The sequence below is a fragment of the Pyrus communis genome, chromosome 10 (assembly GCF_041283825.1).
Source record: "Pyrus communis isolate YQ-2024b chromosome 10, ASM4128382v1, whole genome shotgun sequence".
Taxonomy (NCBI): Eukaryota; Viridiplantae; Streptophyta; class Magnoliopsida; order Rosales; family Rosaceae; genus Pyrus; species Pyrus communis.
The window spans coordinates 22,749,344-22,762,656 of NC_142574.1; the positions used below are offsets into that span (position 1 = coordinate 22,749,344).

General features: G+C 36.6%; 3 protein-coding genes across 3 annotated transcripts; 1 reads left to right on the forward strand and 2 right to left on the reverse strand.

The window, feature by feature from the left end:
* Window positions 1–276: 276 nt before the first annotated feature.
* LOC137727665 (vacuolar protein sorting-associated protein 2 homolog 3) lies at window positions 277–3,139 on the reverse strand. The gene is made up of 11 exons (XM_068466486.2): window positions 2,945–3,139; window positions 2,731–2,775; window positions 2,422–2,456; window positions 2,284–2,334; window positions 2,058–2,162; window positions 1,882–1,953; window positions 1,572–1,643; window positions 1,395–1,475; window positions 1,063–1,098; window positions 910–965; window positions 277–575 (listed from the first exon to the last, which is right to left on the reverse strand). The coding sequence occupies exons 1-11, from the start codon at window positions 2,976–2,978 to the stop codon at window positions 524–526; spliced, it is 639 nt and encodes a 212-aa protein (XP_068322587.1). The 5' UTR covers window positions 2,979–3,139; the 3' UTR covers window positions 277–523.
* A 1,083-nt stretch (window positions 3,140–4,222) lies between these two features.
* On the forward strand, window positions 4,223–10,148 carry LOC137727881 (serine/threonine protein phosphatase 2A regulatory subunit B''alpha). Its single transcript, XM_068466717.2, has 13 exons — window positions 4,223–4,985; window positions 5,326–5,568; window positions 5,737–5,842; window positions 5,995–6,094; window positions 6,443–6,548; window positions 6,712–6,802; window positions 7,207–7,348; window positions 7,660–7,807; window positions 7,908–8,017; window positions 8,703–8,859; window positions 8,968–9,093; window positions 9,186–9,336; window positions 9,592–10,148. The coding sequence occupies exons 1-12, from the start codon at window positions 4,833–4,835 to the stop codon at window positions 9,324–9,326; spliced, it is 1,623 nt and encodes a 540-aa protein (XP_068322818.2). The 5' UTR covers window positions 4,223–4,832; the 3' UTR covers window positions 9,327–9,336; window positions 9,592–10,148.
* Window positions 10,149–10,606: 458 nt separating this feature from the next.
* Window positions 10,607–12,269, reverse strand: LOC137729246 (large ribosomal subunit protein eL14z). The gene is made up of 4 exons (XM_068468115.2): window positions 12,044–12,269; window positions 11,617–11,746; window positions 11,399–11,511; window positions 10,607–10,863 (listed from the first exon to the last, which is right to left on the reverse strand). Exons 1-4 carry the CDS (start codon window positions 12,146–12,148, stop codon window positions 10,807–10,809), a joined length of 405 nt encoding a protein of 134 aa, XP_068324216.2. The 5' UTR covers window positions 12,149–12,269; the 3' UTR covers window positions 10,607–10,806.
* Between the last annotated feature and the right edge of the window lie 1,044 nt (window positions 12,270–13,313).

Consider the following 13,313-nt stretch of genomic DNA (forward strand, 5'->3'; position numbering starts at 1 on the left):
TTTGACCGTATTTACTTGAGAGCTCGTGGCAACTTGCTATGTGTCGAAAAACAAAAATTCTAGAATGCATCGATGTATTTGCGCTCGAGATTCCAAGGAATTAGCAGTAAATCTCGGCCACTTGAATTGCAATGTAGAATGCATACACCGATGTATAGTAAGACTCTTTTATGTATGAAATATGATGCTCTAAAAACCAATGTTTCATTGTTCGGCAACATCAAAATAGAGTTGGGGGGCAGTTAGCGAAAGTTCGAAACTGTCTGGTCCAGTAAATTCAAAAATCTGTCCTCCGTTCATGATAGAAGAAGAAATTCATACATTAGCATCGTCGCACTTTCAAAGTCATAGAGCGTATAACCTTAGCTTCTATATATGCAGCGACGCTGAAATGGATGATCGCTGAGGACAACATCACTAACAAAATATTTACAATGTGCATCCTTGCACGAAGTCAATATTCGACTCTGGGAAAGAAAAGAAAAAAAGAAAGAAAGAGATTCTCTGCTTTCCAATCCTCGGCTCATGGATTTCTAAGAGCTGCCAATCTTTTCTCAAGATCAGCAACGCTGGAACTGCAAAAAGTTGAAAACTCTTTAGTTAGAAGTTGTAACCAAATTAAAAACAAAAAGAAGCAACAACTGCAATGATGAATGCGTATCACGAATGACATATCAATTTGTTTTGAGGTGCTCTTTCCGCAAACAATGAATGCGTATCTTGTTTGAGGTGCTCTTTCTGCAAACAAGTTTATTGTTTGGGTGCTCTTTCCGCCAGTGTGTATAAATAAATCATGCAGTCACCATTGTAATTTTACGTGCAAGTATAGCAAACCATCAACCATTTCGTAATGTATTGTGAAAATATTCAGACAGTTAATTACAATGACAAAGCGATCAGAGGCTGTACCTGCTAACACCCTCAGCGTTCTTTGATGCAATTTTTCCTTTGGGAGCTGCTGAAAGCTGTCAGTAGATAAAATACAAAGCACACCAGATCAAATGACAAGGAATAGAGTACATGCTAACAAAAACTCAAAAATGCAAAACCATTGATACCAACCTGTGAGGCGACATCAACGCCAATTTCATCCAGCACCTGTTTGAGTAAGTTTAACAAAAGAAATTCTGTTAATTCCTGGTACCGAAGACCAATAGTCAAACAATATCTATGAAGAATGAGATCATAAACTATTTCTCAGTTTCATATGAACTCGTTCCACAGCATCTAACACAAATCCTTCTCAATCAAACTTCAACTATAAGAATTAACCTAATCAAAGATGCATAGTATGTATTACTCCATAAAATAGATTTCTTTTCCGTTTCTTTGGCATCATCTGTGAAAAGATCCATCTCAACAATAAAGTAGTATATAATGCAAGTAGGACCTACCTGGTCTGTCAGCTCGTCAGTTTCCTCTTCCGCCTCATCATTATCCAAGGCATCATCTATGGCATCGGACATCATTTCAGTCTGCATAAACAAATCTCTAAATTATGATCCGTGTATGCAACAAAGCATAGAGAAATTTAATTCTGTGCCAGTATACTGAAAGATAGAAAATCTTACAGTCATATCCATCTGCGCAGATTGCTTCTGAAACTCGCGTATCACCTTTGCTTGCTTTGCAGGAGCCATTTGCTGCAACATAAACACAAAATCAGCTACTAAAAATACCTTGAATTTCCTAACTATGAAAATATGAAGCAATGTAACAGAGTATACGTCTATCAGAATTTATTTACATTTAACAGAAGTGCCCAGTGTTGTTGACAGAACGCCTTTTAAACTAAAGCTCATCATAAGATGCAATCTCAAAATTTTCTTCTTTATAATATGAAAACTGCACAAAAATAATGTTTCAACGTTACAATCAAACCTTATTCATAGCTGCCATTGCCTTACTAGCACCTTTCATGCCAACAGCAACTGAGGACTGAGCATGCATTGCCTGCATGATAGAATAACGTTAACAACCAAGAACATAACGCAAATGCGAAAAATAAAGTTCAAATAGAAGAAATCTCGTATAGAGATAAAAATTTGGCAGTCCACCTGCGTATGAGTTGCTATTCCTCTCATTTGAGCTCGACTTCCTTGTAAGTTAGCTATCTGTTGCCTAAGCCTGACTAGCTGCCTGGCTAGTATTTTAGTTGCTCCCTGCAGAATACAAGACAAAGGCCTGAGGGAATACAAATTGACTACCTCTTATAAGATTCAATGGCAGCAGTCACTCGAACATTCATGGACTGACGAGAATGGTCGAATACGCAAAACATACCTCGTTTCCGGTTTTAGCTGTTCTCTTTATCTCAGCGACAAGCTTCTTTTCCTGACATGACAGTATAATATATCAAATGACAAGTTTATAAATACACAAAAATGAAATGGGACCGTCGACTGGAGCCTCTCGACATACTTCTAACTGCAATGCTCCAATTTCCTTCTCTATCCCTGAAGTAAAATGTGGATGAAAAACATGAATAAAAGGACCAAAATCAAAAATTCAAAACCAAGGAAATGCTAATCCATGACAAGGTGAGACCTCCATACACGCACACAATCAGATTCCGGTGTAAAATTACAGGTCAGCTGGACAAAGTAAAGATTACTAGTGAGCGGTAACCCGTCTAATCCCATCTATAGTGTCTATTCAAACAGTGCAATGTCAAAACTAAGCCCCAATGCCTCAGCTAGTCCAAAAGGGGCATAAATATATGTTTATTACCTCTAGTAGCATTAGCCATTTCTCTCTTGCTCTCCCGAAGAGCCTCTGCGATTAAAAATGCAAACCCACATGAAGAAATTAAGAGAATTTGAATTAAACCCATAATTCAGATCTAATACGAAAATTAAGAGCGGTTGGATAATTGAATTTCAGCTTAATCCTAAGCAAGGAAATCAAAAACAAAAATTGGGCAGGAGATTAAGAAAGCGCGAACCTTTGGCCGTGGGTTTCTTACTGAACATGTTCATGGTGCAGACAGCTGCAGGAATCGCAGAGATTTCTTCTTCGAGTTGCAGATTTTAGAGAGAGAGAGAGAGAGAGAGAGAGGTCCAAGTAGGGAGGAGAAGGTGTCTCTGGGGTGTTTTCCTATTTTTCATATAGGCAGGGACTTGGCGGTAAATATCGCGGTAGACCCTCCATGGTTTCTGAAATTTCAATCATATTGAATGGGGGCTTTTTCATATTTTATTTATTTTAATTAACTTAATATTTGGGATTTTTTTGTAATTTACATTTTTGAAGGGCCATTGACTCAAATGGGGAATGGGGGATTAGTGGCAGAATGATAATGATTGGAGAATAGACTTGAATTTAACTATTTCCACGACAAGATTATTAAATCTGGGTATGCATGTGACATTTCCTAACCTTTCCTCTCACTATTGATAAAAAATAAATAATAATTTAATGTATGTCACGTGAAACTTTAAGTTTGAAGTTTCTTTTCATGTTTTTAAAATGAAAAAAAACGTGAGAGATGAGAGATAACGAAAGAAACTCTTTTCGGATTTCTTTTTAAGGATAAGATAACTCTCAATGTAACCGATTTATGTTTTTCCTTTACTTGTATAATTGTGCCTATCATTCTATATTAATGTAGAGGTGCCATTCATATACAAATTATTATATGCTTATCCATATTTATATAGAAATAAATCGATTATAATTGGGAAGATTGATAACTCCACTATTAACTTCTTTATTTATGAAAATTCTCGATATTTAATCAAATTTTGTATTTCGCTCGTTATGTCTTTCTATGAAAACACAGTTCTTTCAACTGATAAGAACCAAATCATATTACACTGTCGTAATTCATGTTCCATGTTTTAAATTGCTAGCTTGACTAACGTGCTATTCTCGTGTTACAATGCTTATCCCTTGTCTTTGTGCTCTACATTTTTTACGATATTAACATTGTATTAGTAGTACACCAATATAAACACAGAACCACTTAAGAACCAGATTGGTACCGCCTCTTATCTTCTCCACTTCGAATTCTCTTTTAAATTTTCTACCACTCTTCTGGAAGTCTGGTTAAACAACTGAAATCGGCGCTGCTAATCTAGTACAAACAAATTGCTAATACTACTTCTTTTCATTTCTAGATTCTTATATGTTTCTTATACTTCTAGTTTTCCTTAAACGTTACAAAAAACTCAAAAAATTGACAAAGAATATATACAATGTTCACCAAGTTAGATTGTCAAAAGGGACTCTTGACAAGCATGTCTCCGGGCTCCGGCGGCAGTTTCCGTTCACTTAAAATCCCACGTGGCGCCCATCCTCTCGCTCCTCGCCGCCCTCCCCACCCTCTATATTTTAGCCTTTTCGCTCTCTTTTTACAATCTCTCTCTTCTCTCTCTCTCCCCCTGACCAAAATAGACCCCCTCGGTCTTTCCAAGTCTTTCACTTCAGACACGAATTCTTCAGAGCGCGGTTTTCCGATTTCCCAGAACCGCCCAAAACCGCGAGGTTTCCCGGCGGCGTCTGAGTTCACCCGCAGGGACCAGTGGGAAATCGGAGTCGGAAGAAAGCGTGCGTTCGTACTCGCAGAGCATCGGCGAAGGCGATAGAACTGGTACTGCTTCTACAATCTTTCTATCTCAATTGGGATTCCGGCCTAGGTTTTCCGTCTCAATTCAGAGCAAAAGCTCAGTGGCTGTTTCCGACTGTTAGTTTCATTCCGTTTCGGTTCCGACCTAGGGTTTTTTCAAATTTTCATCTTGAAAATTGATCGAAAGCGAGTGGGTTGGGATTGCGGTAGGGGGTGAGGCGTAGCCGATTGTGATGATTTTGGGAATTGAAGGGGTGAATTCTCGATGGATATAGACACAGTAGCAGGGGATGTTGGTTCTTTGGATCCTGAGCTTTTACAGCTGCCGGAATTGTCACCGTTTGCACTTAAAACCAGTCCCCAAATTGCTGAGGATTTGTTTGCACAGTGGCTTTCGCTCCCGCAGACCCGTCGTTTGGTAAATTTGCTCACTTTTCTCTGTTCATGTACAATTCGTTGTTATCAATGTGCATTTCTGGACTCAAAGCTATAGTTTGTATGTTTTCTTGTTTGGATAATTATAGGGTTTCTATTGTTAGCTTAATACCTTATATATGGGAGAGCTGTCTCTATCGGTTACTGCCTCAAGTATGTAATTATTTTTCGCTTACTAATAGTTGATCTTGTCATTAAAGTAAAGGATTTGCTTTTATGTAGTATTTATGTATGATTCGGGTAGACGTAATTACCAGAAGAACTGTATATTCGGTAATTTCAGGTGTTGAAAAAAGTTGATGTTTTGCGGTTTGTTTTGACAGGTGAAGTCTCTAGTAGATGATGCAATAGCAGGAATTCCTATCACTGCACCTGGGAGCACGTCAAGTGCAAATACTGCTGGGAGCAATGTGTTACCTTCCATGTTTCCGGCTGGAAGTACACCTCCACTTTCACCAAGAAGTTCCCCTGGTTCTCCGCGTTTTTCAAAGCTGAAGACTAGTCCTTCTTCTCTTCGCTCTCCACTAAAATTGGCTAGTGAACCAGTGCGAGAAGCCATTCCTCAGGTCAAACTCAGTCCTAATTGCCCTACTACTACTACTACATCCATTATTATTTTTGTAAATATTGTGAGGTAGAAATTTAGTTGTGAACTTGAATACTGGGTTCTTTTCACGCTGTCAAGATTGAAGAATTACTTCTCATAGTTTTGCATGTTTCAATATGCTTTGCAGTTCTATTTTCATAATGGTCCACCACCACCAAAGGAACTTAAGGAGCAATGTCTTTCTAGAATTGATGACCTTTTCAGTGGTCAGATGGATGGATTGCAACTGCATGGTGAGATGTGTATCTGATCTGTAATTCACCTTTAGAAATGCGAAAGACAAGAAGTCCCTCTCTTTCTCACCCCTTACCCATCCACTGCCAGAGATTAGTGAAACTGAATATTTTGAAAGCAAGGAGTTTATGTTATTTTTATGATTATGCAGAGTTTAAGTTGGTTACAAAGGAGTTATGCAAGCTGCCAACATTTTTCTCCTCTGCCATCTTTAGAAAGATAGATACTAGCTGCAGTGGGATAGTGACCAGGTATGCAAAAAAGTAACTAAGCTTACTAAAAGCAACTAGATCTCGTTTTAATGAGACCTCAATATGTCAGTTGAAAAAGAAAAGGTCTATGAAATGCTTCGTCATGTGTTTGTTGTTGGGAAGTTATATCATTCAGCTAGCTGTATCACACATATCCAGTATATATTTTATCTGTGAATTGTGATCCTTCTACCTTTTACTGTATTTCTTTTGTTCATTAGTAGAATAGCTTATGTTACTTATAGAACCATGACTCAACAAGCTGTATACATTTTATCTATCTTTTACTTTTATTCTTGTTGTTCTATATATTCTTATTATTTGCTGATATACATAATTGGTTTGTAGGGATGCATTCATCAAATATTGGGTTGATGGAAACATGCTCACAATGGATACAGCAACTCAAATATTTAAAATTTTAAAGCAGTCTGATCATAATTACCTTTCTCAGGTTTGATTTAATACTATTTTTCTCTAGTCTATGAGAATTGCCATTTGATTGAAGTCCTTTCTGCTTACTTAAATGCCTATTTCTGTCAGTTATGTGCTAATGTTTTCAGACTTTTTGGTTCTGCATTCTAGCTTCTCAATTTTTGTCCACATTCTCAATGCAGGTAGACTTCAAACCCATTCTTCTAGAGCTTGTGGCAACTCATCCAGGATTGGAATTTTTACATGGAACTCCTGAATTTCAAGAAAGATATGGTATGTGTTTCATACTGCTAAGTTCGTGACAATAATTATTGTTCGTTTTAGTATATTCTATGCAGAAGTAAGGTTTCTAATTCACATATCAGAACTGATTGCATGGTTCTGTTGGTTACAGAATAGGCAATTTCTGAATGAACTGTGATGTCAAGTTAAGATTGTAAGGATAGGAATATGAAAAGTGACAATAGGGTTTTATCAGATTTGTCGCGAAATATATGGTTGACTCATTTAGTTATTATCTTAGGCATATATTGTTACCTAAGGCACTTTTTTTTTTTTTTTTTTTTTTTTGGGTATTTTGAGATGACCATGTGTTTTCCAAGTGAATATTTTGACTGAGCTCGCCTTTTTTTTCATACTACTATTTGCTTACATAAGCTTCATTTTCAATGCCCCAGCTGAAACTGTAATATACAGAATATTTTACTACATAAACAGATCAGGAAATGGTCGCCTTACCCTGAGGGAGCTAAAACGAGGAAATCTAATTGCTGCCATGCAACATGCAGATGAGGAAGAGGACATTAACAAAGTTCTAAGGTTGGATTATCACTGGAACATGAATCTTTAAGTACCAATTAACGTTACTTTCCTTGTGCTTTACTTTCACGTATTCCCCTACTTGTATAGTTATGTATATGATGTGGGTTTTCTGGTTTGTTTTAATGGTTTGACTGTTGAAGTTGACATGAAAGAAGTTGTAGTGGATGAAAGATTAGAAGGAACATAAGAACAGCCTATCAGCGTTTTTTCTTAGATTGCCCAAAGGGAAACCAGATTCATTTTCTTTACTAAATTGTGTTAAACTACTAAACTATGTTATTGATATTTTCTTTCTTGCCAAATATTAGGTACTTCTCATATGAACATTTTTATGTCATATACTGCAAATTTTGGGAGCTGGACACAGACCACGATTTCTTGATCGACAAAGAGAATCTTATTAGATATGGTAATCATGCCCTTACCTACAGGATCGTTGATAGAATATTTTCACAGGTTGGTGCATATTATAGTTTCCTCTTTAAAACTTCTTGAACAAATTATTTATTTAAATGAGGTTTCTGAGTTGATTGCGTATTTGCTCATTCCACTCCAGATTCCGAGGAAATTTACTAGCAAGGTTGAAGGGAAGATGGGTTATGAAGATTTTGCTTACTTCATGTTGTCAGAGGAGGATAAGTCGTGTGAGCCTAGCCTTGAGTATTGGTATACGTTTCTTGTTTCTTTGTTCTTTTTCCTTTCTGACATTCAGTAATTTTATGTCATGGAATTCTTATTTTTTACAAGTGCAGTCAATGTTCCTGTTTTCTAGTGGATGTAGCCATTGTTAGATGCATGTAACCATGAAAAGTGTGAAATCTATATTTTAATACGTTAATCCAAAACTTGGAAGTTGGTGTAATATTCTAACTCCCTGAAACGTCCTCTTCCGCAATATATTTAAAATAAACTCATCAGTATTGAAAGATTAAAATTGTAAATTGAAAAATAAACTTGCCCGATTTTGTGAAAATCTCATGCACTTGAATTGTAACCTCCCAGTCTATTTGTGGAAATTATCGGATGCATTTGAGTTCAAAGATTATGAATCACTTTTTCATTTTGGAGCTGTTATTAGGACCCCGAAAAAGTCATCTTGCACTCCAAATTTACAAAAAGACAAGGAATTTTTTTTATAGAAGTGCAGGATGACGTTTCTGGACTGCCAATAACTCACGATAGTGGAGTCTCAAAGATAAGTCATGCATATACTGTAGTGTAGCCACACTCATTGCTGTGAGGACAAGCCTTGATTCAACAACCTGTTTTTCTGATGCTATGCCTTTAGTGATTCATCTTTTACTTTGTCTGCTTTTTTTTCCTTTTTATTTACTCAAATCTCATTTTGTAGGTTCAGATGTATAGATCTGGATGGAAATGGAGTTCTTACACCCAATGAGTTGCAGTTTTTTTATGAGGAGCAGCTGCATCGTATGGAATGCATGGCCCAAGAGCCTGTTCTATTCGAGGATATTTTGTGCCAAATAGTTGACATGATTGCACCAGAGGTCAAATATCATAATCGTCATCATTGTTATTGTTATTATATTACTAAATTCCATATCTTACTTTCAGTCACTCATTAGGAATGACTAATTTTGACATTGTTCCTGCAGAGGGAAGATTATATCACTCCAGCTGACTTGAAAGGTTGCAAACTTTCAGGAAATGTCTTCAATATCCTTTTCAACCTTAATAAATTCATAGCTTTTGAAAGTCGCGATCCATTTCTTATTCGTCAGGTATTTTTGCACGGGTTACATATGAGAAATTGAGAAATACTGGTTTAATTCTCTGGTACAATAATGGTGTTCTGGCATTTTGATGCGTGCAGGAACGTGAGGATCCAACTTTGACTGAGTGGGACCGCTTTGCACACAGAGAATATATACGGCTGTCAATGGAAGAAGATGGAGAGAATGCCTCTAATGGAAGTGTAGAAGTTTGGGATGAATCACTCGAGGCTCCTTTTTAAGTTCAAGAAGGTGAGGTTTAGATGGAGTTCCAGTGGAAAAGAGTGTAAATATCTGAAAGTGCTATGTTCATCATGAAATCAAATGCGCCATCGTACTTTTGTAATTATAGAACGAAAAATATTTTGTTCCGAACTCAAAATAAGGTTCTAATGTGAATCCAACCATAGCATTACTTACTGAATTCAAACATGGAGCATCTGCTATGTAGGATCAGCAAAATCATGCGTGTTAACTGATTTGTTTGACCCTTTTATGTTCATCCAGCTGCGTACGAGATAGCTTCAGATCCTTCGTCAAAGTCGCTCGTCCAGTGAAAAGAATCATTTTTGTCAAGATGCTCCGTGGCACTGATCAGTGGATCTAGGCCTGTTCAACATTAAATTTCATGCTTGGTCGTGCAACATTCATCAATGGTAAATTTCAAGCAGGATTGGCGCTCATTTTGCACTTCCATGAACCTCAAGGAGGATGAGTATGGAGTTGTACAAACCAATCGTCGTCTAGGTAACGTTAGTCCATGCTGTCCTGCGAGCAGCTCGACCGAGCCGGTTGCTTTTCTTATGGTGTTGTAAACTTCCTAAGTGCCTTGTAACATTTGTTCAGATGCTCTGTTTTGGTCCAACATCCCCCCACCATTTTATTTTCTTTGCTTCTCTTGCTTCATACCTTTGTCTATAGATTTATTTTATTGGATTTTTATTTAAATTAAAGAATTGAGAAAAGAAACAAGGCGTAGGCTGTGTAATGTTACCTACAAGTTGGAGGCTTTTTGCAAGGTTTAGCAAAACATGCTTATAATATGGGTATTTTATGGTTTTTCATATGATTAGTCATGTCATTAGATGAGATAATTTGAAGGAAGTACTCGATGTTCATTACTCCGCATTGCAGACAAATCACAATTTGCCAAGGTAAGTGTTCAAGTGTCAAAATGTGATCCTAAACATAGTACCTATTTAGATACGCTTGAATGACCCCTTGTATATAATCCTATTCCGGTCTAGTCTGGTATGGGATGAACTTATAATCTATAATCTAATGATCGAGTCGATTCCATGATTATAAGTTCATCCCATACCAGACTAGACCGGAATAGGATTATATACATTCTAATTATGAGAAAGGGTCCATTTTGGGAGGAGGAACGATACGTCACATAAGGTAAGGAGCCAAGCGGTGTTCCGAATATAGTCGGGGGTTTATCCAACGACGAAGTAGAATTCACTGATTTGGAAATTTCACATTCAGATCAGCGGCAATTTCACAGATCAAGCAAGTCTTACAAAACCAAAACTAGGATTTCACATAACAAAAATCCCCACAAGGTGTTTCATTTCAACAAAAATCCCCACATGGTTTACAAAGATAATCTTTTGCGGCTGGTTTCCACGCGTAGCTGTGACTAACCAAAATACCAAGCTACCGTCGCCTCTACGAATCAAAACATAAACTCGCCGAAATAAGTTAACAGGACTGCGTTCAGAATGCACTCTCCTTTTTGAGCTTCGTCAGCTCCTGCCTGATGATTCCGGCCCTCTGTACATACAAAAAAATAAAACAACATTTTACAAAGACAAATTAACCAGTGAACGAATTACCAACATAGACACGTAAAGAAAGAAGACGAGGCTCAGGCAGTCATCAGATGGGGTTTTTCAAAACTTCAATTATTCACTTTGTATCAAAAGATTCATGCTCTTACAAACTAGGAGCTAGGATGCAATTTTTTCCCATTGAAAGCTGTAAATCATGCATAACAGAACTGAAAAAATGATTTTAGCTGCCGGTAGAAATTGCAAAGGCCAAGCCCGGCATAAACTTTCCAGATTTTAGAAGCTAGTGATACCTAATTGGCAGTGTCTTAACTTCGATGAATTTTTCACTGCCAGCCAAAAAGCATGTACGGCATTTGGTGTGAAAAAGGGAAGGTAAGGACCGAAAGCCTAACCCTCAACGGTTTTTGTCAACTTCTCACACATGGAATAAAAATCTTATGAACATACAAAACTAGAAATTAAACACACAAGAGGTTCAGTTTTTAGAAAAGAAAAATGAGAGATTAATAACGCACCTTGATCTTTGCCAACATGAGCTTAAACCTATCGAAATCGTTAAGTGCAGCTCTTCTCTTCTGCACAATCAGCTTCCTGCCCCATGAGCTCTTCTCCCATTTGTTCTTTACGTCTGCCAACCACATTACGGAAAAACTCCATTCAGTTGGTAACAAAATATAATTGGATACGCCTCAAATCCTCATCTTTCCATATTCACTCAATAGTCGAAACTCACCAGCAGCCTCCATTGCAGAAATCAGAGTCTTCTTGTTCGGAACCCTTTTGATGTCGATTTTGATATCGGTGAGCGAAAGCCTTTTGAAGTTCAATTGTGTCCTCACCATGTCAGGTGCATCAACCAGAGCCTGCAAAACAAACAGCAAGTCTGTCAAATCCTTGCAAAAATAATTAATACAGAATAATCTACTTACATAAACTCAAAATCTGCTTATTTTCTTGTAAAATTTCATCAGAACTCTGCTTAATTTCATATAATATGTCACAATATCTGATTAATTTCTTACAATATTTTCATGAAAAATCTGATTAAACAAACACATACCCATTATTTTACTCGGCGTTGTAATCGTAAAGCAGAAAGCTTTGAAGCAAAGTGCATTGAGGAAAACTGGCATTGTGCGTAAATAAAAGCCAGAACATACCCTGTTTTGGTCGATGACATCGACGATGACGACGAGCCTACCGTAGTCTTTGCCGTAGTTGACGAGAGCAACTCGTCCGATCTCCACGTATCTCTTGAACGGCATTTTTCCAGAGGATCTGAAAATATCCGGCAGAGGAGTCTGAGAAGATGAGTGAGAGGCAAGAGTAGAGAGCTAGGGTTTGGGTTGTGAAGAAATAGGCTTTTGTTCAAGCTGAGCGGGAATCCGCTGCGGTCGAGGAAATTTCTACAATCGTGAATTTTGTTGGTTACCATGTTTGAAAAATTTATCTTTTCTGTTGTACCCTTATATGTTCCTCTTTTTACAATGAAGTCCTCCTTCACACAGTTGAGTTGGGTCCAAACCAATTTTTAGGAATGTTATTATTTGACAGTGGTGTAATTAAAAATTATTATATATCGATTTATTTATCCTTAATGAATTTTATATTTTCTAAATAGGATTGGACGCCATGTATTTTATTTCTTGCATATTTTTGTTCTCATTGACAATTATAATTATGTTGTCTTTATTGAACGTTGTACTTACTAAATAGGATTTCTTGGGTAACAAGACTATGTGGAGCCGTGGGACTAAGAAAAATTATAACATTTATAATATAGAGTTTATTCCAATACATTACTGGTTTAAAGTTGTCATCAAAATATTCTAGATTTTAAGGAGGTTATTTCATTATAGAGTATTATTTTAGAGAAATTTTAATGTTTTTTTTTTCTTTTTTGAAATGGCTTGTGGTCATACTAGTGGCAGTGCTTCTTTATACTTAATTTTTAATAACTAGTTGAAGAGAAATTTTTAAAAATGACTCATTTTACTTTTAAAATGATTAAAAAACGCTTTTAGAAAAAAGAAGAAAAAACTTGGACTCCAAAAACTTTTGAAGTACTTTCTTCAAAAAACCCTGAGTTGAAAACATCTTTTTTCATTTGTACCCCTCGATTTCTAGGTCGGTTCCCTAATATTTTAAAATGTAACCATTTTCTTTGGTATGTAAAATTTTAAAATGTATCAATTTTCTTTGGTTTGTAAAATCTTTTAACATTTTTTTGTACACTTTAGTAACTTGTTTAAGGGAAAGATTTAACAAGACATTGTAAATTTCATAACCATATTTCTATTTGTACTATCAACTTTCAATTTAGTTTTGAACCTCGTACATTGATTAACTTGAACCGTCAAATTTATATCCATTTATTTTTTATTTTTTATAGTTTTCACCACCTAGATGAGCAAAGTTACAAAACAACGT